The 23,721-nt window shown below is 46.5% G+C and overlaps 1 protein-coding gene and 1 long non-coding RNA gene across 3 annotated transcripts in view; one reads left to right on the forward strand and one right to left on the reverse strand.

The window, feature by feature from the left end:
- LOC309523711 overlaps nt 1–14,722 on the reverse strand; it is a 37,834-nt gene extending 23,112 nt beyond the window's left edge. Inside the window, exon 1 of the long non-coding RNA XR_014215553.1 lies at nt 14,323–14,722. This is a non-coding gene — a long non-coding RNA (uncharacterized lncRNA). The remainder of the gene's footprint in view (nt 1–14,322) is intronic.
- A 418-nt stretch (nt 14,723–15,140) lies between these two features.
- The window catches only part of LMX1B (LIM homeobox transcription factor 1 beta), a 153,798-nt gene continuing 145,217 nt past the window's right edge, over nt 15,141–23,721 (forward strand). Inside the window, exons 1-2 of one of the 2 annotated variants that reach the window (XM_082207756.1) lie at nt 15,141–15,618; nt 18,236–18,422. In XM_082207756.1, coding sequence (XP_082063882.1) covers nt 15,480–15,618; nt 18,236–18,422 — 326 coding nt within the window. In that variant the 5' untranslated portion in view covers nt 15,141–15,479. The remainder of the gene's footprint in view (nt 15,619–18,235; nt 18,423–23,721) is intronic. The other variant, XM_082207755.1, reaches the window with a different exon arrangement.

The raw sequence follows: 23,721 nt of genomic DNA on the forward strand, positions 1-23,721 counted from the left end.
TATTGAGTTTCATAAGCTAAATAAATAAATAAATAAATAAATGATTAAGACAAGTATCTGGGCCAAAAAAAGTTACATTTAGTTCTTGGAGGAATATGCAACTTTTTGAATGATTTTTAGGGCAGAAGGGCATTCTGGAAACAGATAGAAGCTGAACCATGGAGGAAATGGAGGGGGGTGGATCTTAGCTCAGTGGTGAGGCATCTGATTTTCATGCAGAAGGTCCCTGGTCCAATCCCTGGCACCCCCAGGTAAGCTTAGGCATGTCCCTGAAACCCTGGAGAGCTGCTGCCAGCCAGTGTAGACAGTACTGTGCTGGATGGACCAATGTTCTACTCAGTAAAAGTCAGCTTCCTGTGTTCCTAAATTAGTAAATACGTGTATCTACACATAACCTCAGTTTTGTAGGCTGAACATCTGGTCAGGGATTCGTTGTAGATGCAGAGTAATCACACGCCATGTTAATTGGGGCAGCAGTCAAGCGTTAATGGGGTCTTGGGTACCTTCAGAGATAAATCCGCATAAGCAGTTTGTTTTCGAAAACTGGAGGCAGATCCACGTCCTAGAACTCCGCAGTGCCTTTTAAAACTACAATCAGAAGCCTCCTCCTTCATCTTGACCTGCTTTGCGCGTTTCCCTTTCAGGCCTCTTTGAACAGCGAGTTTGGAGTAACGTCTGAAGCCAACAGTAGAAATGCAAAGCACGTGTTACTGCAGCACCATCGCCAGACACACTTACTCAGAAGTAAGTCCCACTGAGACCAATTTCATCTACGCTCGTGACCCTGTGCATGTCTGCACGGAAGCAAATTCCACTGAATTCAATGGGATTTACTCCCAGGTAAGTGTGTATACGATGGCAGCTTCAGTCCCACCCTCCCACCCACCAAAACCGTATCTTCTTTATTTTTCTTTTAGTTATATGGGGTTTCTCTCGTTTAGTTTTTAGGATAACTAATCTTACAAAGTTTGCATTTCAAATAATTGTAAAAACAGGTCACGCCCGTTTACTCTGAATTAAAGCTGCCTTGAATATAATGGGACTTTCCCTTCAAAATTAGAGAGATTCGAGGTCGGAGTGTAACTATGTTTCAGATCAGATGTAACAATAACGGTGGTGATGCTGATGGGGCAATCTTTAACATACTTACAAGTAAGCAAATTCCATAGTGATTCAGTTGGAAGTCGCGTCAAAGTAAACAGGCTGCAAAATTAGGAAAGGGGTTTATAGATTACTGGGTGTGTCGGGTTTTTCAAACTTTCTTCAAAGAAAGGGGTTGATTTTTCATGCGAATTTACTGCGTTATTTCAGATGTCTTGGAAATATTTAGCTGTACTTATTCAGCTAAAATATAAAGCCTCTTAACATGTTTTTGAGACCTCTGAAACAATAAGGGATTCCACGCGTTCAAATGAGAAACGCTGGTGTGTCTCCTGTTGCTGCTTTTGCAGTTTTTAAAGTGAAATTTCAACGTCGAGGAATGAGAGCTGTTCAGTTGATTTCGTAGTTTGGTTTTATATTTTGAAGAAAATGTGTTGGGTTACAGCGGGAACATTTTGGGTGATCATGTAAATTTTGTTTTAAGAAATCATTAGATTAATACCTCTTCTTCTTTTCGGACCGTTACCCGGTGTTAGAAATTTTATCGGGAAGGGGTGAAGGGCTATGTACCGCTCAAAATAAGCTGCATGTATAACCTTTTCGAAACAAACTTGAAAACGAGTGTACTCAAGTCCAACCCAATAAAGGTGTTTTATAGAGCGCAATCTTATGCCTAGTTACTCAGGAGTAACTTTCTCTATCTCCAGTAAACCTTCCTCTCTAGGTTTCAGATCGCACCCGAAAAGTCCTGTTGATTATTCACCCCTTGAAATAAACGGGGACATGAAATAAGCTGAATTTTGCTTGATCACTAACCTCCATCATTCCCATTCTGTGTCTGTAAATATACATATTCTCTGAAGGTTATGTTAGGATATGGGTGATTGAGCTTTAAATCTTTCACATTTTATATAATATTATTCGTCTCCCAAGGGCCCGATCGAACCAATTAAGAGCGCTCTACCTCCAGCCTATTTCAATGGGGAAGAAAACTTACGCGCCAAACTTTTTAAGAAAGACACATACATTTAACAGTGTCCTCTATTCATGTTAACAGCCCATATTCTGTAATCCACTTTTAGCAATATCTGGAGTACAAATGGTTAAAAAATATATTCAGGGGGCATGCACGATCAGGCACTTTTGAAGCACAGTCCATTTCAGCGGGGATATTTAGATATCATTCTTGCTTCAATTCATTTTAAATTATTGTTTTGGAGCTCTGCGAGGCGGGTGGATGGAGCCCAGAAGGTTACAAGCTTATCTGACCGCGATCCCCGCAAACATCCGGGCTTTCTAACAGCCCCCCCCCCACTCCCCGCTTGATTTCAAGAGCTAGATAAGCAGGTGCTGAAATTTTCCCCATTAGGAAACGGGATTTTAAAATGCCTTTATATCCTGCCTAAATTAACCAACTGACCCAAAGCATTTTTCAACCTGCCATCCCCTCGAACGTCCCTCCTCCTCAAAGTTGTGCCTCCCTTCCCCCGTCATTTTATTATTATTATTCTATTATCTAAAAGTCCGTGCTTGCATCAAGCTAGCCTTGCTATGCGGGTGCCTCTCTTAATATACTAGGAAAGTATTCCCAGGAAGTGCACAGAACCGTAGCTCAGCGGCAGAACATTTTCCCTGCACGCAAAAAGTCCTAGGTTCAGTCCCCAGGGACATCGCCAGGTTGGGCTGAGAATATTCCCTAGCCGCTGCCAGTCAGTGTCGACAGCACCGAGCTAGGTGGCAAGTTCTTCCTAATTGATGACTACGTGGTCTTTGGACATTACAGCTTTCCGAGAAGCCTTTGCCAGTATTGTGAGGAATCGGATGAAAACCTTCCGCACATCCTTGAGGAGCCTCTCTTATTTCCTGATTGGAGGGCAAATACACGCTCCCCTTTGATACGAGTTTGCAGGGGTGCTAACTGGAATAAAATATTGGTGGGGGGAGGTAAGCCCCGCCCCGCATAATCGATCACATGACACAGTGCACACACACCATGGGAATGCCCATCCACTTTGTGGGGGCCCCGACCCCTCAAATATTTTATTGTGGGGACCGAAGCCCCCGCGGCCCCTAGGAGTTGACTCCTATTATGCGTGTTTGGCAAAGCCGTGTGGAATTTCAAACCCGTCTCCGCGCGCCTTCGCGGAAACAGAAACTGTTTGTCAGAATGCGTCGCCTTCTGATTTCTAAGTAGACAAAAAGTCGTTTATCATTGGACTATATGATCCTGTGTACATTTATTTGGGAGGACTGTATTTTCCTTTGAAATTTACTTATGAGTATAATGGTTGGGGTGATAGTAACACGCTAGACTTGCAATATTTGATTGGAATTTGTTGCAATATCGTTTCTAACTTGTTTACTTTATTTGTTTCCGCTGTCACAAACTGAACTGGGCTGGGAATTAAGCATTTGATCTGATTTACTGTCGTGCTGTTTTACGAACACAGCAACATTTTTAACCGATTGAGCGTTTCAAATGGATGAACCGAATAGGTTTAATCAGTTTACCGTGGCCATCCCATCAGAGTGCCTCTGAGTAAGCTTGGTGAGGAATGCGCTGTTAGGTATAACAACCTGCCACTGGAAGTTACGTACTTTTGCATGGCTGCTGGTGGTGTTGATTTTTGTTTTGTTTTTATAAGGGCAGATCTCTGCCGCTAGGGGGTTACAGTCCAAATCCGACCAGGCTGGCATCGCTCCTTTAACACGGACTGGAAAAGGGGGCTGTGTGTCATGTCATCTTTGTTTAAAGGTGCCCTTCACGCTTTAAATATTTCAGTCGCATTGCACGCCCCTTTAAAAGACCAATAACCCACTCCTCCACCCACACCTTAAAGGATAAACAATAACACCCACTCACTGTGGGGTATAACAGTACAAGGAAAAATGATCACACACTTCTCTAAATCTTCCAGATATGATACACACAGAGGAAATACAGAAGTCAGAGTTATAACGCTTTTAGCTGCCATGGATCTCGAAAAATGTTTGGTTCTTGTGTTTTGCTCGTCCTTGAAAATAATAAGAGATATAGGCCTGTTAGATCTGCATCTTATCATATCATATCATGTCATATCATATCATCATCAGATTGTTCCCAGTGCTAGCCCTACTCAGAGCGAACCCACTGGAAATAATAGGCATGACTAACTTAAGGCCATTAATTTAAATGGGTCTACTCTAAGTAGAATTTTTTAAATTATTCTTTTATTAATTTTTGTGGATACAATCCCATTATTTTTAGTAGTAGTAAGCAATAGCGTCACTTCATTTCTGCACCGCCTTTCCTCCCGAAGGAGCCCAGGGCGGTTAACAAAACTAAGAGAGATAAAATGCAACTGATAGAAACATTTAAAACGACATTATCTAAAGAAAGAATTGTTAAGCGGCACCAATTTACATCCAATAGCAGACCAAAAAGTGCTAATTATTGAGTTCCACAACAGTTAACTCCCCAAAGCCTTGAGGAACAAACGGGTCTCCAACTGATTCCGAAAAGATGTCAGCGATGCACATAAATGCAATTCCACAGGGATATGTTATATTATATACGCCCCGCCAGAGCTGATATAAGAGATGTTGGGGCTGTATAACACAATGCATATTATCTTGTTTTAGACAAGCGATTGTGAGGGAAACAAAGGACTTGGAAGACGGAATGCGGTCTCCAACCAAGAGCCCTGCTGGATCCTAAAGACCAGGGGTCAGCAACCTTTTCCAGCCGTGGGCCAGTCCACCGTCCCTCAGACCATGTGGTGGGCAGGACTATATTTTTTTGGGGGGAATGAACGGATTCCTATGCCCCACAAATAACCCAGAGATACATTTTAAATAAAAGCACACATTCTACTCATGTAAAAACATGCTGATTCCCAGACCGTCTGTGGGCCGGGTTGAGCAGGCGATTGGGCCGCATCCGGCCACGGGCCTTAGGCTGCCTACCGCTGTTAAAGACGAATGCATTTCTTGATTATCTCAGTCTGCTACCGACTAAGCAGCGTGCTGGATCCCCACTCCAGAAAAGCTCCTGGAAGATTTAAAAGGTAAAAGCGAAGGGCGAGTTGAAGTCAGATGGGGACCCGATCCCAGGCGAAGGGAGGGAGACTCATTTCAGGGAGAAAAGATAGCGGTACAAACCCAGACAAGTCTACTCAGAAGTTAACCCCCTACTGCGTTCAAGGGGACCTGCTCACAGGTAAACACGGACAGCGGTAAAGCTTTGAACACCCGCCTAGACTGCTTCATTTTGGCTGGGATACTGTGTCTTAAGTAGTTTACCACCATGATTTTTCATTGCTATGTATTTATCAGAGTAGTTGTAATGATTACAGCACATTGTAAGTAGCACAGTGGTTTCAAGTTTTCACATAGCGTAGTCCAATCAATGTTACTTTTATACCAAAGTGTGCAAGATTAACAGTTCCAGTCCGGCCAATAGTACAGCAGAAGAGCACACGCCTTGCGTGCTGAAGGTCACAGGCTGGAGCCAGGCATCTCTTGGAATGGCTGGGGGAAACCTGGTCAGAAACCATGGGCGTAGCCAATATTTTTGTTGTGTGTGTGGGAACGGGACTTTGTTAGGGGGTGCAGAACCGACGTGATTGGTCAGTTAGTTAAGCATTTTCTATTCTTCTGTTTCCGCCCCCCTTGGCTTTGCCCATGTCAGAAACCCTGGAGAGCTTCTGCCAGTCAGTGTAGACAAATACTGGGTTAGTTGGACCAAGGCTTTGACTAGGGGTAAGGCGGCTTCATCTGTGCCCGAAGTAAGGCAGCTTTTGAAGTCCCCAGAGATATCTGAACGTGCGTCTGCTCAGGGCCGGATCTAATATGAAACTAATGAAGCTTAAATCTTCAGGGCTCCTAATCCTGGAGAAGCCGCATAAGCGAGTTTAGTCCACATTGCACGGCTCAAATTGATTAATTTGTTGTTGCATATACTTCAACAATCCCAATTGTGGAACGCATCGGGATATGCGTTCGAGGGAAGGACAGGAACTTAGCGGCAGAGCACGTGCTTCGCACTTAGGTCCCAGGTTCAGTGGAATCTCCTGGTGGGGCTGGGAAAGACTGAAACCTTAAACCCTGGAGAGCTAGATGGACCAAGGGTCAGCTGCCAGCTTCCTGTGCCCCTCTGGGTGGCGAGAGGTTCCAGGGACTTAGCGGCGGGGCTGGGGTGCTGTACTCCTTTGAAAAGGGATCTGGCAAGGTGAGGATTGGTAGGTGGAAGCGGCCCTACTTTTGCTTGCGAGACTTGGGTGTTGGGGGGCGGGGGGCGGGGGAGTCCAGCGGTTAAGAGGCTGAGCTGTTAAAAGTGGGTGATCATGCGATTAAAACTCTGGCTCAGGACTTGGTGACCCTTATGCATGCCGCTAGTCCTAAAACTCCCATCTTCACTATTAATAATACAGTGCTGCTGCAAGGATTGCTGAGATGATTTTTAAAAAATATATCTGCAGTGTTTGTTGTTGTTGCTAATCTGCCTATCTCCTACACACACACTCCGTTCCTATCCACTAAGAACTCCAGTTTCAGCATCTGAATTTGAGATACTGGGTTATTTTATTTATCACATTTTTAAACAAAGCCCTGCCTTTCATCCAAGGAGCTCAGGGTGAAGTCCACGTTCTCTCCTACCCATTTTGTCCTCCTTAGAGCCCTGTGAGGTAGGTTATGTTGAGAGTGACTGACAAAAGTTCATCATGAGAGAGATTCCATTCTGGTTCCGCGCTCTAGCCACTAGGTACAGGCAGAGAACGATCCCCCCGCTCAGCCAGATATCCTCCTCTCTTTAGCTTGAACCGAGCTTCAAGAGTCTAGCAGCGACGAGCTTGCTTTGGGGGAAGAAATTGGAGCTCAGAAAGGCTGCATTGAGGCGCATTGACCAGAAGAGGGCAGAGTGCACACAAGGCTTAGTAACGCGAATGCTGTCGATAGTTGGAGAAGGCACAGAAGCTCGAGCCTTTTGTCAACCACTGTTAGGACGCAGGCCAGCTTTAGGCTGCGGGGTCGTTAAGTAAGGAAAGCTGCATAGCCAGACCCTGGAGGCTCCGTTATCTATTCGGGTGTGAGGGAAGATTCTGAAGCGGTCTTCACCGGCTGAGGTTGGCGTACAGTCGCTGCTTATCTCCACAGACAGCCTAGGCTAGCAACTACAAAGAGTAAGGCTGGGAAGCTATGGCCCTGCTGGACTACAAATCCCATCATCCCTGGTCATTGGCCGTGCTAGCTGGGGCTGGTAAGAGTCCAACACCATCTAGGGGGCTGCAAGTTCCTCTGTCCTGGGCTAAAGCATGGGGGACTGTTGCCAAATACTATGGCAAATCTTCCTCTCGCCACCTTTGCACAGGGGAATACAGAAAGCTGCCATATAGTGAGTCGGGTCCACGTAGTATTGTCTACACTGACTGCCGCTGGTTCTATGGGGTTTCAGACTCAGAGGTCTCACCCTACCTGGAGGCACTGGGAATCGAACCAGGGGTGTTCTGCATTCAAGGCAGCAAACTGTCTCACTGAGCTGCAGCCCTTGCAGCCATGAAAGGCTGCAAAGTACGACCCAGTTAGTGAAAACTGCGTTTGAATAGGTACGCAGGAATGAGCTGGCTGCGGATTAAAGGAGATAGTGACAAATGGGAGATTTTTATATTTAGAAAAAAGGTACACGCCTCTCCCAAAATCAAGCAACTGATAAAGACAGTTCCAGAGTGTTACAGAAAGTAAAATTGTAATAAATTAGGGAATGGGGAAGGAGTAAGCCAGATTCTCTCCAGTTTTGAATGGAACCATTTTGTATGGAATTTAAAACTCCCATGCTCAAACAAGAAAATATTAATTCAGTTGGACTCCGAGAGTTAAAGTTCCAAGGGAAGGGGGTTTCTTCCTTTCCTTTCCTTTCCTTTCCTTTCCTTTCCTTTCCTTTCCTTTCCTTTCCTTTCCTTTCCTTTCCATCTTTTCCTTTTCCTTTCCGTTTCTTTTCTCTTTCATTTCCCTTCCTTTCTGGGCTGCATGTTAGGAAGCCTGTTCACATTTGGGCATAATCCAAAGTGTGATTTTCAAATCCAGCCATGTTGCACAATTGGATTTCTCTGCCATCTTACAGGCACAAAACCCATTTAGTTTAGAAAGTTGCTTTTTCAAAGGGTACTTAAAAGAAAGAAACAGATAAATAAAACACATAACTGTTCATTCTGTTGATGAATCAGAAGCCTTTGGTGTTAATCTTTTGCTAAATTCAGCATCTTTACATCTCTCTCCCTATAAAACCCTGAGCTCCATAGCAGGCAATGTAGGTGAAGGGTTCTCAGTTTTGGAAATTACTCTATTCATTTTCGGTTGTTGTTTTTTAATCCCTTGGCAATTTTTGGTTGGAAAAGATGGGGTAGATAAATAAAATTAAATGTCTTCTTGTCCACCTCTGACACCAGAGATCCCCCTCCCCAAAAAAACTTTGGTGTGTGAAATATGTTAACAATAAGCCCTAATTAGAGAATCGCTCCTCTCCGTGGCCTGAATGAACCTCCTAAAATCTACTAGCTGCCTTGCTGTGATCATTTAGCCATGGCAAAAGAAAAAGAAAAAAGGAGAGATGCAAAATTGCATTTTAGGCTACATTTAAAGCACCGCACCAAATAATCATGGGAACTGTAGTTTGCCCCCTCATAGAGTTACAGTTCCCCATACCCTTAAGAAACTACCCCCCACCGATTCTTTGGGGGGATGCTTTAAATGTACTGAATCTATAAAAATGTGTATGAATACTGAACATCTGTGATAGTACAGGGTGATGTACTGAATGGAGAAATGAATCACTTGCCTTCCCGCACAAGGTCATGGTGGTAGTTGCAGTGCACATTAAGGCTGTGAACCTGTGCATGTCTGTCTACTCAGAAGAAAGTCCCACTGAGTTTCATGGCACTTAGTCCAGGGAAGTAGGTTGCAGCCTAAGGAACTGCAGTAAACTCAAGAGAGATTTACTTTTGGGTGAGCTCGCTGAGGCTGCAATTCCATGCACTCTTCACAGAAGTCTTATGAACAAGGGAGAACTTTATTCCCAGGGGTCAAAGTATTGGATCCAGGTATCGGGCAGAGAGAAAAGCTGAGGTGTGTGTGAATGAGTGGGAAGGAGAAACGAGTGGAATTGTTAAAGGTTTTGAAAGTTTCCTCTGGAACATTCTCTCTTTCCTTTGGGGAAAGTGGAAATCAGGGATTGGGAACCTGTGACCCTCCAGACCTTGGTGGAGCACATTTCCAGTTATCCATGACCATAGGGCAGTGGTGTCCAAACTTTTTTCAAAGAGGGCCAGATTTGATGAAGTGAAGGGCGGTGAGGGCTGACCAAAGTACCGACCAAAGTTGTTGACCCTTTTTTAGGGTTGAAGTTGTTGAGGAATGGGGATCCTAAACCCCAGACCATGAATTGGTAGACTGCAAGGTGGAGGGAGGAGGCTCCAGCCAGGCAATATGGCAGCACTTCCTGCAAAACTGGATGGTTTTTTTGTGGGGTAGACTGCAATTGGCTTCTATCATTGCTGTTGAGATCGGTGGTTGCATTGCAATGAGGTTTTCAAGAGGCTAGGCCTGGCCTTGAGGAATGTTCACTGGGAAGTAAATCTCTGGGTCCTGATTCAGAAGTGCTTTGATCTAAACGCGGGGTGTAGGCATGGGCTGCAGCAAGGAATTGAAAACGATTTCAGGTCTAAAGTTGTGTGCTGAATGTTATACAAGCGATCAGATGTACAGTAAGCCATTCACCTCTCCGGGGATAGCCTAAGACGTTTCGGCACCTGAGGCTAACTACAAAATGGTGCCACTCCTCTCCAGGGCAAGGAAAGATCTGCAGCAGGAACAAGGGGTATGAAAATTTAAACTGGGAACAAGGGGTGAGTGCAGATCAAATAAACCTTATCCACAGAGATCGTTGCGAGGGAAAGGGGGCTTGCTTTGAATCACATCAGATGGGTGCAGGCAGCGTAGGAGACTCCAGAGGGTAGCCCCCGCCATTTCCTCACTAGGGGTGGGAGGTGAAAGGCCGCACCTCCTATTCTCGGAGAGGCTGCGTGGAGGGAGCGGTGCAGCCGTCGCTGCCACTGCGAACCGTGTTTATGGAAGACAATCTTACTCAGCTACGAGTGATCGCCAAAGAAGAAGGTGATATTCCTTGGGTGCCGGATCTGCTTGCCTCTGTGGATCCTGCCACCTGAGGCGGTCACCTCTCCTTGCCTCATGGATGGACCGGGCAGGCCCTGTATCTCCCCCCGCCCCCGTCTTTTCCTTTAGCCTCTTACCTCTAAATCTATGACGACTTTTACGGAGTCCCTGGTTTTATTTTATTTATTTTTAAGGATGTAGGGGAAACAGGAATAAGGGTTTCTAATCTACACGCCGGTAGAGAAAGCGAGGTAATTTATCCAGCATTCACATGCGGCAGTGAGACGCGTCTTGGTTGTGAGCTAGGTGCTGCGCAGAAATACCCCACCATCACGCTCAAATGAGGCGCTTAAATTTCGAGGAAGAAATGAAATGGCTTCCATTAAAATTCGAGGACTTAGGAATTTCCCTTCTTCTCCTGCTCTTGCAGAATAAAACCAGAGAACAGGGCCAAGTCGAAAACCCCTCACCGCACTGACCTGTCTTCCATAGTTTTATTTCCTACAGGAGCCTTGACTTCAAACGCGCCCAGGATCGCATCGCAATTGTCTTTCTTTAAGTTCCGCTGTCTCTTTCTAGAAGGAAACCCCAGGGGATGTCAACCTCAGCAACCCAAGGGGCACCCCTAGCTGTTTATCTGGAAACAACCTCCTATTGATCTCAGAGAGTGGCTTCTCCGAGTAAACAGGAGCCGAAGCTCTGCTTGACCCTTTCCGCAACACACTGCCTCTTAGCGTAGGTGTCTCCGAATGAAACGGGGGCTTCCTTCCGAGTAACACCTCTGACATCTTCCTTGAACACTCTCGCGCGCGGTTTTCGATGGTGCTTACTCCATTCCAAGTTAAGGTTGAAAAAGTGAGTGCTGGCACTAAATTCAATGAGGGCGATAAAAATAAGAATTATCATCACCACCATCATATTAACTTTCAAGTAAAGGCTTGAGCATTGGGGCTTCTGTTCTCCGACAGTCCTTTAACCCTAATAATAATAGTAGTAGTAGTAGCAGCTTGGGATCCTAATACACGCAAACAGTTTTGCACTTAAATTTCGCATCAGCTCTTAAGGGTTCTGCACCGTCTTCTTTCCTCGTCTGCGCATCCTCTCCTTTGAAGCCCAAGTCCGGATCAAGAAGATGAATTTTAGAGCTTTTTTGAGTGCCCGTTTCTAAGGTGCGGCGGTGTCCCCCTCCCCTCACTGCCATCCCACGCTCAATACACACCTCCTCCCTGCACCTCTGATCTTTTGGTAGTCACTGGAAGACTTTAAAAAAATAGGGTGAAAATTGCTACGGTGACTAATAGGCATTTCTAAGAGCAAAGGTTTCTCCGGAGAGTGGGTTAGGACTCCCCACAGTCTGTGGAAGTGGGCTGCGAGGCAGGAGGTGGCATATTCCTCCTCATAGCCGTTCCAGCGGTTTCTCCAGCCGCTGTTCGTTCTCTGCACAATCTCCTCCGTGTCTGGCAAACTCACCATCACGGATCTTCTAATTCTGGTCTTTTTCTTCGTAATTTCACGAGATAATTGGGTCAAAATCCGGAATTGTTTGCAGTGGGAGGAGCGGCGGGAGGCGGGGAGAGAGGTTTTATTCCAGGGAAAACATCAGTTTTAATTAAAGCGAGCCGGGTTTGCTGTCGGATTTCGAGCGGAATCGCCTCCTGAAATCTAAAGAGCTCTTGATTCCTATTATTATTTTAGCTTGATCTCAAAATTAAATAATCACAGCATTCCGCACATACGTACACACTGACTACAAAGAAACAGGCCTGTGGCAGAAGATAGGACGAATATATATATATATATATATATATATATATATATATATATATTCAATCAAATAAACTTTTTAAAAAATAAGGAAGAAAATGACCTAAAAAGAAAACTTTCCAAAATGAGATAAACATCCATGGACAGTTTCCTTCAGTGATACAATTTAGGCAAAACCGGAAGAGAAAAAATATATACTCAAAGGAAGGCGCAGAAAGCCCATTAATTTAAATAACTATCAAATAACTATCAAATGCATTTTCATTCCTCTTTTTTATTCCATCATTTTTTTCCTGAGAAGTTTGCCCCCTGATCCTAATCCAAGAAATATTGTGCATTTTAAGAAACCTCAGCGGGAAAATAATTTCCCATATCTTCAGAGAGTTAATTGAAACAATCATTTAAAAAAAAAAAAAAGTTCACCAGAAGTGGAGTGTGCTTGTGTGTATTTAAACCAACCAACTGGCTGCATCTCATGGTAGCCTGATTTGTGAGAAAATATTTCAGAATAGGGTAAGGAGAAAATAATGCTCTCACAGACACCAGAAAGTGGCAAATGATAATGAATTAATATTTACAACTATTCCCGTCCTTTTGCTGAGGTGCAAGTTATTGTTGCTGAGGCTAGTACATGAAACGGTTACCCCTACGTTGTCGGGATTGATGCAACACCACACGTACAAACACACACACACTTTTTAACGTGCGGGTCAATACAAGGCGGAGGAATTAAAGACATTTGTAATTTCTGTATCCCGCCTCACACCCACAATCCATTCATTAATCTCAATTTCTCCTTTTCGTTCCCTTATTGGAATGGAAACCACCAGGACCGCGGAAATGTTAAGAACGGAAGGTTTCTCTCAAATATTCCTGGCTGGGGTCTATCCTTGATTACTGGCAGTGCGTAATTGTCCGCCTGGGTCCCCAATACAATGGAACCATCATCTGTTTCCGCTCTTGTGCGCCAAGGGCGCAAAAGTAGACACAAAGGAAAGGCCCAACTGGGGGCGCCCCAAAGCGGGTTTCAGAGCGTGCTTATCCCCTAAAAGAAATCCCACCAGTTCGACCCTCTCCATAAAATCACACTTGCCTGTATCCCCTATCCCCACTATACGCGGCAGAGCAGAACCCGCCTTTTCCACCAGAGCGCTGCTGTGCGCCTAGGTTTGACAACCACTTGGAAACAGGCCAGCAAGCGGTCCCAAAATTGAAGGGGAGATGAGGGGCATTTCTAGACATGACCCCCCCCCGGCAGCGGCTGAAGCCCCCCTCCACGCCCATCTCTTCTTCATCATCAGCATTCAAGTTCATAGAGGGGGTGCGTAAAGGCACTTAATTTTCTGCGCGCGCTGGACAGAGGCTCGCCGGACACACACTCTCTCTCTGCGTGTGTGTGTTTGTTTTGAGAGAGAGATCATGGAAGAAAACCGAACTGTGCGTGAGATTTTAAAGCGTTATCTCCCCTCCCTCTCCAAACACAACCGGGTGAATCATATCTGCATCCACATCATACATTTAAAGCGCGTTTAAATTCACACAAACCCCCACGCTGAATGCTGGGAACCGTACCTTTTACAGACCTACACTTCCCAGAACCCTTAAATAACTCACCTCTCAGGGTTCTTTGGGCCAAGGGTGAAAATGTGATTCAAATATACTTTAAATATATGGCGCTGTACAGGACGCAAGCTTCCTTTTGGGTTACCGGGAACGATCAGACTCCGCTATTTGGGATCTGAGAAATAGAAGCATGTGTTACTCTCTCTCTCTCTCTCTCTCTCTCTCTGTGTGTGTGTGTGTGTGTGTGTGTGTGTGTGTGTTGTCCACCAGCTCCTTATCTTTCTCCCGGGGCCTCTCGCCAGGTGCAAACGCGGCCGTCCCTTTCTTTTATGCCCCAGACAACAAAACAGAAAAGCCTGGTGGGTGTCAGGAACAAGGGCTTCTATGGGAGGGAGGAGGAGAGTGGGGGGGGGAGAGAGAGAGATAGGAGACGGGGCGGATGTAACCGCATCCAGCCCCCTGCGCCCGCTTGCCAACGCCGGTGCCATGCTATAGTAAGATCAGCCCTGGTGGCACAGCCGGCGGCCAGCTTGCACGCTTGACACCTCTCCCTGTGATCTGCCTCTCCAGCTACTACCCCTACCCTTCCCACACTCCCGGACCCAATCCAGCCACAGCATTCCTTCCCCACCCTTCCCACCTCGTATCCCCGGATAGCACGCAGGTGGCAGCGTCCCGGAAGAAGAGGACCCTGGAACTAAAAACCTCAAACGAGCCCCGGAAGGTCCCAAGAAGACGCCGAGGTACCTACCTCCCAGCCGGGCGTGAAGGGGGCCCGCCGGCTTCTGCAGGCTTCCACCGTTGGGGCTGGGTGCGTGGGAGGCATTTGGGGCGCAGGGTCATTCTGCCTAAGATGGGTGGTGTGCCAGCAACTTTGCTTTCCTCCCCATTCAATCAGCCCCGTTCAGCAAGTTCCTAGATCTCATGAATTCCTTCCACCGGCCGATTGGCAAATCCGCCCCCCAATGTCCAGCCCTTCCTCAGTTTCTTTTTTCAACTTTTCTGTAAGTAGGTCCCCTCACCTGATTGTCTTTATTTCCTTTCCTTTATTTCATCATCCCGTCCACTCACTGACACTAAGTGTTCCAGGATGCCAGAAGCCCCCTCCCTTCCCTACCGACCCCTCCATCCTCTCTATCCTCTCACTACAAACTGGTTACCTGGGCAAACTCCGCTTCTAATCTACACCTGGCTGGAATCCTTTCCCATCATGATCCGGGGTGGAATGGGAGCGGAAAAAAAGAAAGAGGGGGGCTTGCTTTTCTTTCCCTCCCATCTTACTTTTTTCTCTCTCCCCCCTTTATTTATTTTAATCGTCTCTCTCCCCCCGTTTTCCCCCCGCAAGGAAGCGACGGCACTATTTGACGTCGAGGAAAACCGCCTCACCGCGGCGCAGGGATATTAGGAGCACCAATTGGGAGTTCAAATGTCAGCAAGTCCCCCCCCCCCCGCTTTTTGGAAAAGGGAGGGGGAGGAGGAGGTGGCGGTAGTGAGGCGGCTGGCGGGGTGGGTGTGTTCCTCCGCCGCCGTTTTTTTCCTCCGCTTCTAAACGGAGCGTCTCCTGGCTCGGGACTCTTGCATGGCACTGTGGCGTGGAAGCGCTCCGGGGGAGAGCTTCTGCCCGCGATTGCATGCCGTGCCGGGGATCCCCTTGCTCCGGGGAGGGCCTCGCCGCCCCCTCCGGCCCGAGAAGGGCTCAGGAGGCGCCCCCTAGCCTACAGGTGACCCACCCTGCCTCTCTGGTGTCGGGGCGCGATGCTCTGACTGCCGATGGGCGCCCGGCTTGTCTCGGCAGCGCTCGCCTCCTCTGCCCCGCGACGCAGCGGTCCTGATCCCGGCAGGAGCGGACACTAACCGCCTCCTCCCCCTTCTCCCGCTTCGCCTCCGCAGCCAGCCTTCGCCCCATGGACGTAGCGACGGGCCCCGAGTCGCTGGAAAGCTGTTTCAACCGGGGCTCCACTGACTGCTCCAAGATGCTGGACGGAATTAAAATGGAGGATCACCCGCTGCGATCGGGTCCCGCAACTTTAGGAGTCTTGCTAGGTGAGTCGACTTCGCTTCCACCGAACAATGTTCAACTGCCCTCCGCTAAAAAAGAGGAAAAGCCTAGAATACTAGTTTACTCGGGGAAAGTCCCGGGCCCCCGATCCTGAGTTTGCTGTACTCTTGCTTCAAATACTGTACTTGGAAACAAACCGGTGCTGTCAGGACGGCAAGCGGCGAAGGCTTCCCGTGTAAACGCGGAGTCCTGTAAGTCGTTTTCAGGCCGATCCTAGTAAAGTCATCGATTTGCCTCTAAGGGGCTGAAAGGGTCTTTTCTTTATTTAATGCCCTGTGTGGGATTGTTACACGATCTGGCTTGATTTAAAAAATTGCTACTATTATTAATAATGATTTTAAATATAGCCACTTTTCTTTGACAATCTGAGGCTAGGATTTAGATTTCCCCGCCTTGATATATTAATTTTATTCGCGGAGGGGGTGCTAGGTGTACATAATGTGGCTGTAACATGCTTTTTTAAGACTCGTGTTTGTTACAAAGGGATATATAAATAAATCTCAAGTTGCAAAACTTTGAACCGAAGATGCCGCCGGCCAACTTCAAGAAGGGGGGGGGGGAGGCGCTACTTTTAAGATGACTTTGCCAATCTTCCGACTGAATAATCCTTTTGACACTGAAAGATACACGCATCTGCAGCTTTGTGTTCACGCACGTAGGAATGGGGATTTGCCACAACCCAAGCGAAGTCCCTGCTCTGATTTAGCTTTGTTGCTTCACTAAAACACAGACACACAGAATATTAATTTACACTCTTCCTTCCCCATCCCCCAAATATCAACCCGTAGGACAGAAATCAATTCCCTACCCCTTTTAACAATGTTCCAGAACATATTCGATTTTACTTGAGTCATCTTGGAAAATGAACCAACAGCACTGAACCCTCTGTTTCAATTTATTTTTTATGTCCCTTGTTTCTCTTTGAAATATAATGTTCTCTTGCATTTTGAAGCAAGTTGTATTGGATTGTCTCTGCTGGGACTTGCAGAGTATGGAACTGAGGCTTCAAAAAGAAAAAAAGGAGAAACTTCCAAATGGGACAGGGGTCCCCTCGCATCTCCTGACTGCATAACACTCCTGTTTACTTAATTACACCCCCCTCCCGTCACCACTTTTTGTAGTTTGTGTTGATCTGTGGACTGAAGGCACTCCTTTAGCTTGCAACCCCACTGACCTGGGAGTAAGCGCCACTGAATTCAGTAGGACTTCCTTCCAAGTAGGTCAGGTAAGGATTTCAGTCTGAGCCGACGAAAGTTTGATGCCGTAATCAATCAATTATCCTTTAAGGTGCTCCAAGTATCTGTTTCTGCTTTTCTAATCGCAGTAATACCATATAGCAAAACAAATGTCTATACATTTAGCAAAAGAGGAAAGAAAGGATCCAAGCAGCATGTTGGATTATTCTCAATTTTAACTTCCTAACAGTTGGCCGGGTAATACTTTTGATTGATTCCCCCCCCCCATCCGCCGCTTTTGCTAATCCTGGGGCTAGGATTTGATTTCCCCCACCCCCACGCATACACACTTGAATCATCATCATCATTATTTTAATGACACGCACACAGAGTATTAATATTAGGTAATATTAGTACATTTAAACGCTGCTTTTAATACCAAAGCAAGCTGATGAATTATGCCATTCTAGGACTGTGGGAATCTATTGCAAGGACACGGACACGTGCTTTCGCTTGCATTCGTGAACAAGTCAGTTGTATATTAAAACGTGTGTGTAAATATCCTCACCACCGTCATTCCCAGCTTCGGACGCAATCCTGTACACCTCGCTCCGCATTGCACAAGCCAGCCCAGCGTGAAAAACAGAATGATTAAAAATAGAATTCGGAACCGCGCTGCGCTATAGAAAGTGAAGGGTTCGTTTTTGTTTGCTTTTGGTCTTAACACGCAAAGGCCCAGTTGCGACCCTGGGCTTAGGGATTGTTAAACTCAGTGGCGCTTACTTCCGAGTAATCAGATGCTCGTCTCTCACTGTGCCACTCCTTTCCCCTCAAACACCCTCCTGCAGCAACAACGAGCCACCCAAATAGCAAATAAAATTTGGCCGCGTAAACGCCGTACATGTGAAGAATGCTTTTTCTATGCTAGGAACTGTACCTCGGTGAGGCGTAAACTACAGTTCCCATAATTCTTTTTATGTGGGGCGGGGCGGTTTGGAATGTGATTTAAATGTGTTTTAAAACAGTGAGAAACAACGTCTTGGCAACCCAAACAGTAGGTGAATAAAAAAATTAAAAAGCAACACTTTTAATAGCAGTCTTTGCTCTTGCCTGAGACTCTTGCTCTTGTGAACGTGACTGCGATTGTGTAACGATGTTGACATGGTCCTTTGTGAAAGCTGCACCATCCATTTGGGCCCCTTCCTTCCCCGCCCCGCCCCCACCCCTCCGAACCGTAAATTGTTAAAGGTGCTGGGAACTGTAGCTCTGTGAAAGGGAAACTACAGTTCCCATTATTCTTGGTGTGTGTGGACACGCTTTCAATGTATTCTTTTCTTCTTCTTCCAAAATTCACTCCATCTTTTACATTCTCTCTCTCTCTCTGTGCTACTTCGTCTCCCCACCCCTTCCTTCCCTTCCTCTCCAGGGTCAGACTGTCAGCACCAGGCGGTCTGCGAAGGGTGCCAGCGGCCCATCTCGGACCGCTTCCTGATGCGCGTCAACGAATCCTCTTGGCACGAAGAGTGTCTCCAGTGCGCCGTGTGTCAACAAGCGCTGACCACCAGCTGCTACTTTCGGGACCGCAAGCTTTATTGCAAGCAAGACTACCAACAGTAAGTGGGCGCAGCCACCCTCCAAATTAGCTCTCTCCTTTTGCACGTCGGAACAGTATGTGCACGACCATGCATAGCAACGTGTTTTCCGATCTAAGCAAGCATTTTTTTTAAAAAAAACAATCCCAATACAATCTTGTTTATACTAGTACTTATTTGGGGCGGGGGTACCATTCTCAGTTCTGGGGTGCACCTAATTAAACCTGGCTTTGGAAGATAGTGTCAAGCAATCGAAGTTAAAGGTCATTCGACCCACAATCTCCGCGCGCCTTCCACTTTTCTTTAGAACCTTTGTCGCACCATTGGGAGAAGTTCTATCCTTGCGTCAGAGGGATGTCTGTGGTTTTTTTTGGGGGGGGGCGGTGATACTAGGAACGCGAGGCGCCGGCTCTTGCTCTTTCCAGTGCAGGAGTTTCTTTCGATAACTTTCAGCTAAGTCTGTGGCCTATCAGAAAAGCGCGTGTGTCTTGGTTTAGTTAGTGATCTGAATCACTAAGATAAGGATTAGGTTGCGGAGACATCCCTAGCATCGTTTCCCATTTGAGGTCCGAAATTGGTTTGACTTCGAAGTGAACCCTTTTTGTAATAAAGATGAATTTCCCTTCCCACGTTTTGTAACAACCTTCCTTTCTAACGGGTCCCACTCTGCTCAGCTGAGACACTCCCAAATTTACAACGTCGATCCATGAAAATACGTCCCCCCCCTTTAAAGATTTAGTCATTTTAACTGAGTCTTGGGTTGCAATAGATTCCACCTTCCCTTTCATTGAGCAATTAATAAATTTAAATTGTTGCAACCAAATTTGATTTTGCGCCACACTTTTCTTGGGAGTAAATCCCTCTGAATTCGACCCCACTGACTCTAGAGCGGGTCATCCCCCTCGTTATTTCTTTATAACGACATTTGCAAAGGAAATAACCCCTAATTTTTCCACACAAACACCTATTTTGCTTTTTACTTCTTGATTTTAATTTTCCTGCGGCCTCTTTTGAAGATGCAGAAACGTTGAATGGCTGCTTGTTTGTCTTGCAGAATGGAATAATATTTGTTTTCCGATTACCTACTTTATTAAAAAATAAAAAATGCATATAAACAACACTCGCTTTAAAAAAATTCCAGTGGTGGGAAATTTTATACCAGTAATTAAAAACCAAACGATGTTTGCAAAGTCCCTTCCTTAAATAATATTACTGATTTGATGATTGGGGGTTGGGCTTCAGAATTTAAAGTTTGCGTGTATATATTCCATTACTGTAAGATTAGCTAAACTACTTTGGTGGGAACTCGGTGGAAGGAGATATTGTAAAATACTGAAAGTGGGAGAGAAAATCTAGCAAAACATTTCTAACAAATCCTGATTTTGTGGTTGGGAGTAATTTAAAGACTGGAAGTATTATTTTTTCCCATTTGGAAGCTGGGAGGGGAGATAATTATATATAATGATTATCTGCTAAGAGATCGTGCAATATAGTATGATATCGAAATACTGAGGAAGTTTGTGCCTATGTGTTTGTATGTACGTATGTGTGTTTATGTGTGTGTGTGTGTGTGCGCGCGCATAGGCGCCAACTCTAAGGGGCCTAGACCCCTTCGCCCCCCGAAAAATATTTAGGAGCGCCGGGTCCCCCAATATTTTATTCAAGTTGGTGCCACCGTATATGTTTCTTACAAGCAATCATTTTCCCACAGTCCGTATTGTATTTATATAGACATCGTGTCACAAATCAGATTAAGTGATATTTAGGCTGTCCTTTTGCATACTTACCTCAGAAGAAGCTCCAGCAGCAAACGCTGCAATTTACTCCCGAGTAAACTGACTTGCCGGTTATTCCAGAGGGCTTTTCGGACAGGGAGCGGTTGGGGGCTGGAGATAATGGGGGAAAGGCGGCAAGCGTGTCTTTGGGTGTGGAGAAGTTTTCTTAGTTTCAAGATCGGAGAATAAGAGAAGAGATACTGAAAGGCAGGGAGCGTCATTTTTCCTCACCGCCCCTTTTATAAGAGGTGAACACACAATATACCCCTCCGAGGTAGATGAGAGAACAAAGGCATAGACGATTTACTCACTAAGATTTCTTAATAAAACAACCCCAATATTTTACTGAATTTTACAATACTGCATTTATTTTCTTAGTTTTTTTTAAGCCCCATCATGTTACATAGGGCTGCAAATCCAAGTCTGCAATCCTATCCACGTTTACCTGAGAGTAAGTCCCATTTGAAACAGTCGCACTTACTTCTGAGTAAGCAGGAGTAGGCTCGCTCTCATTACCCGGGATTGTAAAGGGGACTTAACTTGAAAATAAACTGGCCAAAATCGGGTCCGCCTCACGGAAACCAACCGGGCTAATCCGGATTCAAAATGAGAACGCTTTGAAGCGCCAGCATCATTTGATTCGCCCAGTTGAGTTCTGCCGGGCCGGAGCCCCAAGGCGATCGTGGACTGCGAGTCGGAACAATTCGGATTAAATCCAGTTCAGACTTCATTCATTGAATTTTCAGAGAGATAGGCTTTGCAACCCTTCGGCTGAAGCAGAGGCGAGTCCCGCAGACTTCGGTTAAAATAAAATAAGAATAAAAACGGACTCGGAGCAAACTTTGGGCTTTGCAAACAGCGCGGTTGAAACCGGCGCGAGCTTTGCTCAAGACCGGTAGAAAGTGAAAGAGAAGCGGGTGGTTCCGCTGGGGGAACCAGCCCTGCTGCCTCGGAGCACCTCCGGGCAAGACAAGCCGCTACAAGGGCCGGCCCCGGCTTCATAGCTCCTTCCTCCCAGCTGCTGTCGTAGGCCCGGCTAACAGCGGCTGCCTCCCTTCTTTAGAGAGCGGCAGCAACGGCGGGTCTCCAGCGCCCAGCAATCCCCCAACACAGAGGCTCTAGTCCGCTCTCTCCTTCTCCCTTCTTTTTCTCCTCCAGAGTTGCCTCCAACTACAGTAAGTCCTACTCAGAGAAGACTCATTGGAATGAATGGGGCTCAGCTAATCATGCCCATCAATTTCAATTGCTCTGTTCTGAGTAGGGCTAACAATTGGATGCGCGCGCACCGTTTTCTTCTTTTCACTGGCCTTTCGCTTTCATTCTCGTTCAAGGTTTTCTATCCCCTCACTTTTTGTTTCCCCCGGTGTGTGTGTGTGTGTGTGTGTGTGTGTGTGTGTGTGTGGCAGATAGCCCTGTTCCCGGGAGGGGGGCGTCCTGGGCTGCGTAGACACCATGCACTTAAAGCACACTCCCCCAACCCTAAGAATCAAGGGAGCCATAGTTCACCCTTCACAGAGCTATAGTTTCCAGCACCCTTTAAAACTACAGTTCCCAGGATTATTGGAGGGGGCGTGAGTTTCATTGACAGGTCCAAACGGTGCAGCCCTTTCCACGTCTACTCGGAAGTGAGCCTCAATGGGGCTTATTACCAGACAGGTAAGTCGTGTTAGAACTGCAGCCTTTTGAATGCATTTGGTCTGTCCACGAAAGCGCACGTGCCAAAATTAAACCAGGTAGTCGAAGGCACAACCAGTTGTTTTCTCATTATTTTCCATTTTTTAGGAAAAGTAAAGTAAAATAAACACTCTTCAGAGAAAAGAGAGGCCAAGCCATGAGTGCTACTCTCAACACGGGGGGTGACTGTGGTTATTAGCCCCGGAGAGAAGTCACCATTCTCCCCCGACGGCCAACTCCGCAGGTCACCCTCTCGGGCGGGTGTCTCTTCGAAGCAACCCAGGAGAAGCACTTCGAGGAAACGGCCTTCCCGTTTTGTTTTGTTTTTCCAGCACAGGCGAGTACTCTGGACACTTAGCGTCTGCCGGAGCGCCCGTTGGCTGTCTGATCGTGTCTCTCTCCAGCTAGGGCAAAGGGCCGGTCGCCTTCCGAGGGGGCTCTCTGGCACCGCCCGTGAGCGCGCAGACACGCTCGCCCGGGAATTTGGACTGCGAAAAGGCTTAGCAGCACAGTGACGAAGGAAAACGGATAATATCGAGAAGCAGGGACCTCAAGTAACCCAAGCCCGAAAGGCCTTGAGACGGGCTCGGAAAGAGAAGCCGTCTATTTTTCCTTTACGCACCCGCCAAAAATGGCTGGGCCGGAAAAGAAAATACCGGCGGACCCAGGGCGCAGCGGCTGGCGCTTCTCTTCTGGGCCCCACCAGGTTCTATGGGGAGCCTCAGACTCCCACCCTCGTCCCTGCCTGCCAGGTCCGGGCTGCGAGTCTTGAGCGCCTCGTTCAAAATAAACGGCGTCCGTAGAGAGGAGCGCACGGTTCTCCCGCTTCTAGGCCTCGCGTGGAGAGCTGGCGGTGAAGGCCGCGACTCCTTTCTGCCTTAGGGGAATGAGGGGACGGGGAGGCTAAGATTTTGGAGCCGAGGATTGGGAAGTCGGTAGGGAAGAGTGGCAGCACCTCCGCGAAGGGCCACCTTTAGGGGTGAAGCCACAATCTGTTTGCTCCCCCTATTGAAATGGACTCTTGCTCTTAAGGTAGCCTTATATGCATAGCGATGCATTTAATGGATGCCCCTGAATATTGAGAATTGTAGTTTGAGGGTACTGGGAATTGTAACTGTGACGTGTAACCGTTTATCTGCATGCACCTTAAAGAAAAGTGAGCAAAGAAGGTTCTCAGAAAACGAATATCACATTTAACTCAGACAAATGGACTTACATTAGCCTGGGTCTGCACTTCATAAAACTAGAAGTAATTTCATCCATCTTTACATAAAGCACACACACACAATTGTATAACACAGGAGAGAATCGTAACACCTTTCCTGAAACTGCTGGGGGTTAAAACCACGGAATCAAGAGGCAACCTGCCTGGCTGTGAAACTAGAACTTGCTTTTTGAAAATTTATGGAAGGTGGTGATGGAAGCGTGTCAAACTATTGCATTTTGGACTTGAGGGATAAGGTCCTAGTCCTCATGGCAGTAAGGACAAAAATCTTCCGAACTGTCTGAAAAGTATGGCTTTAAAGACTAGGATAGCTTCAGTCTTGGTGTTTCAGGCCTCACTCCCCAATCCCAGGGTCAAGGCAAAGTATCCCATATTGTAGTCTACTGGTTTTACAGGTGAGTAAATAAGAGAGAAACCAAGAGATGAAATTAGCTGGGTTTGGTCTTGAAACACAGACCCTCTGAGCAGACAGATAAAGGGTAGTAGTGAAACCCGTTAAAATACTTGAGCTATCATTTCAGGCGTGCAGTTTCAGCTTCTGAGTACCCGTTCAGGCAATTAAGTGTATGTGTGTGTGAAACCAAAAAGGTACAAATACCCCCTTTATGTTCCATCCACAGTTACATGGCCAAAACAGTTGTATATT

This window comes from Podarcis vaucheri (assembly GCF_965113315.1).
Source record: "Podarcis vaucheri genome assembly, chromosome: Z".
Classification (NCBI taxonomy): domain Eukaryota; kingdom Metazoa; phylum Chordata; class Lepidosauria; order Squamata; family Lacertidae; genus Podarcis; species Podarcis vaucheri.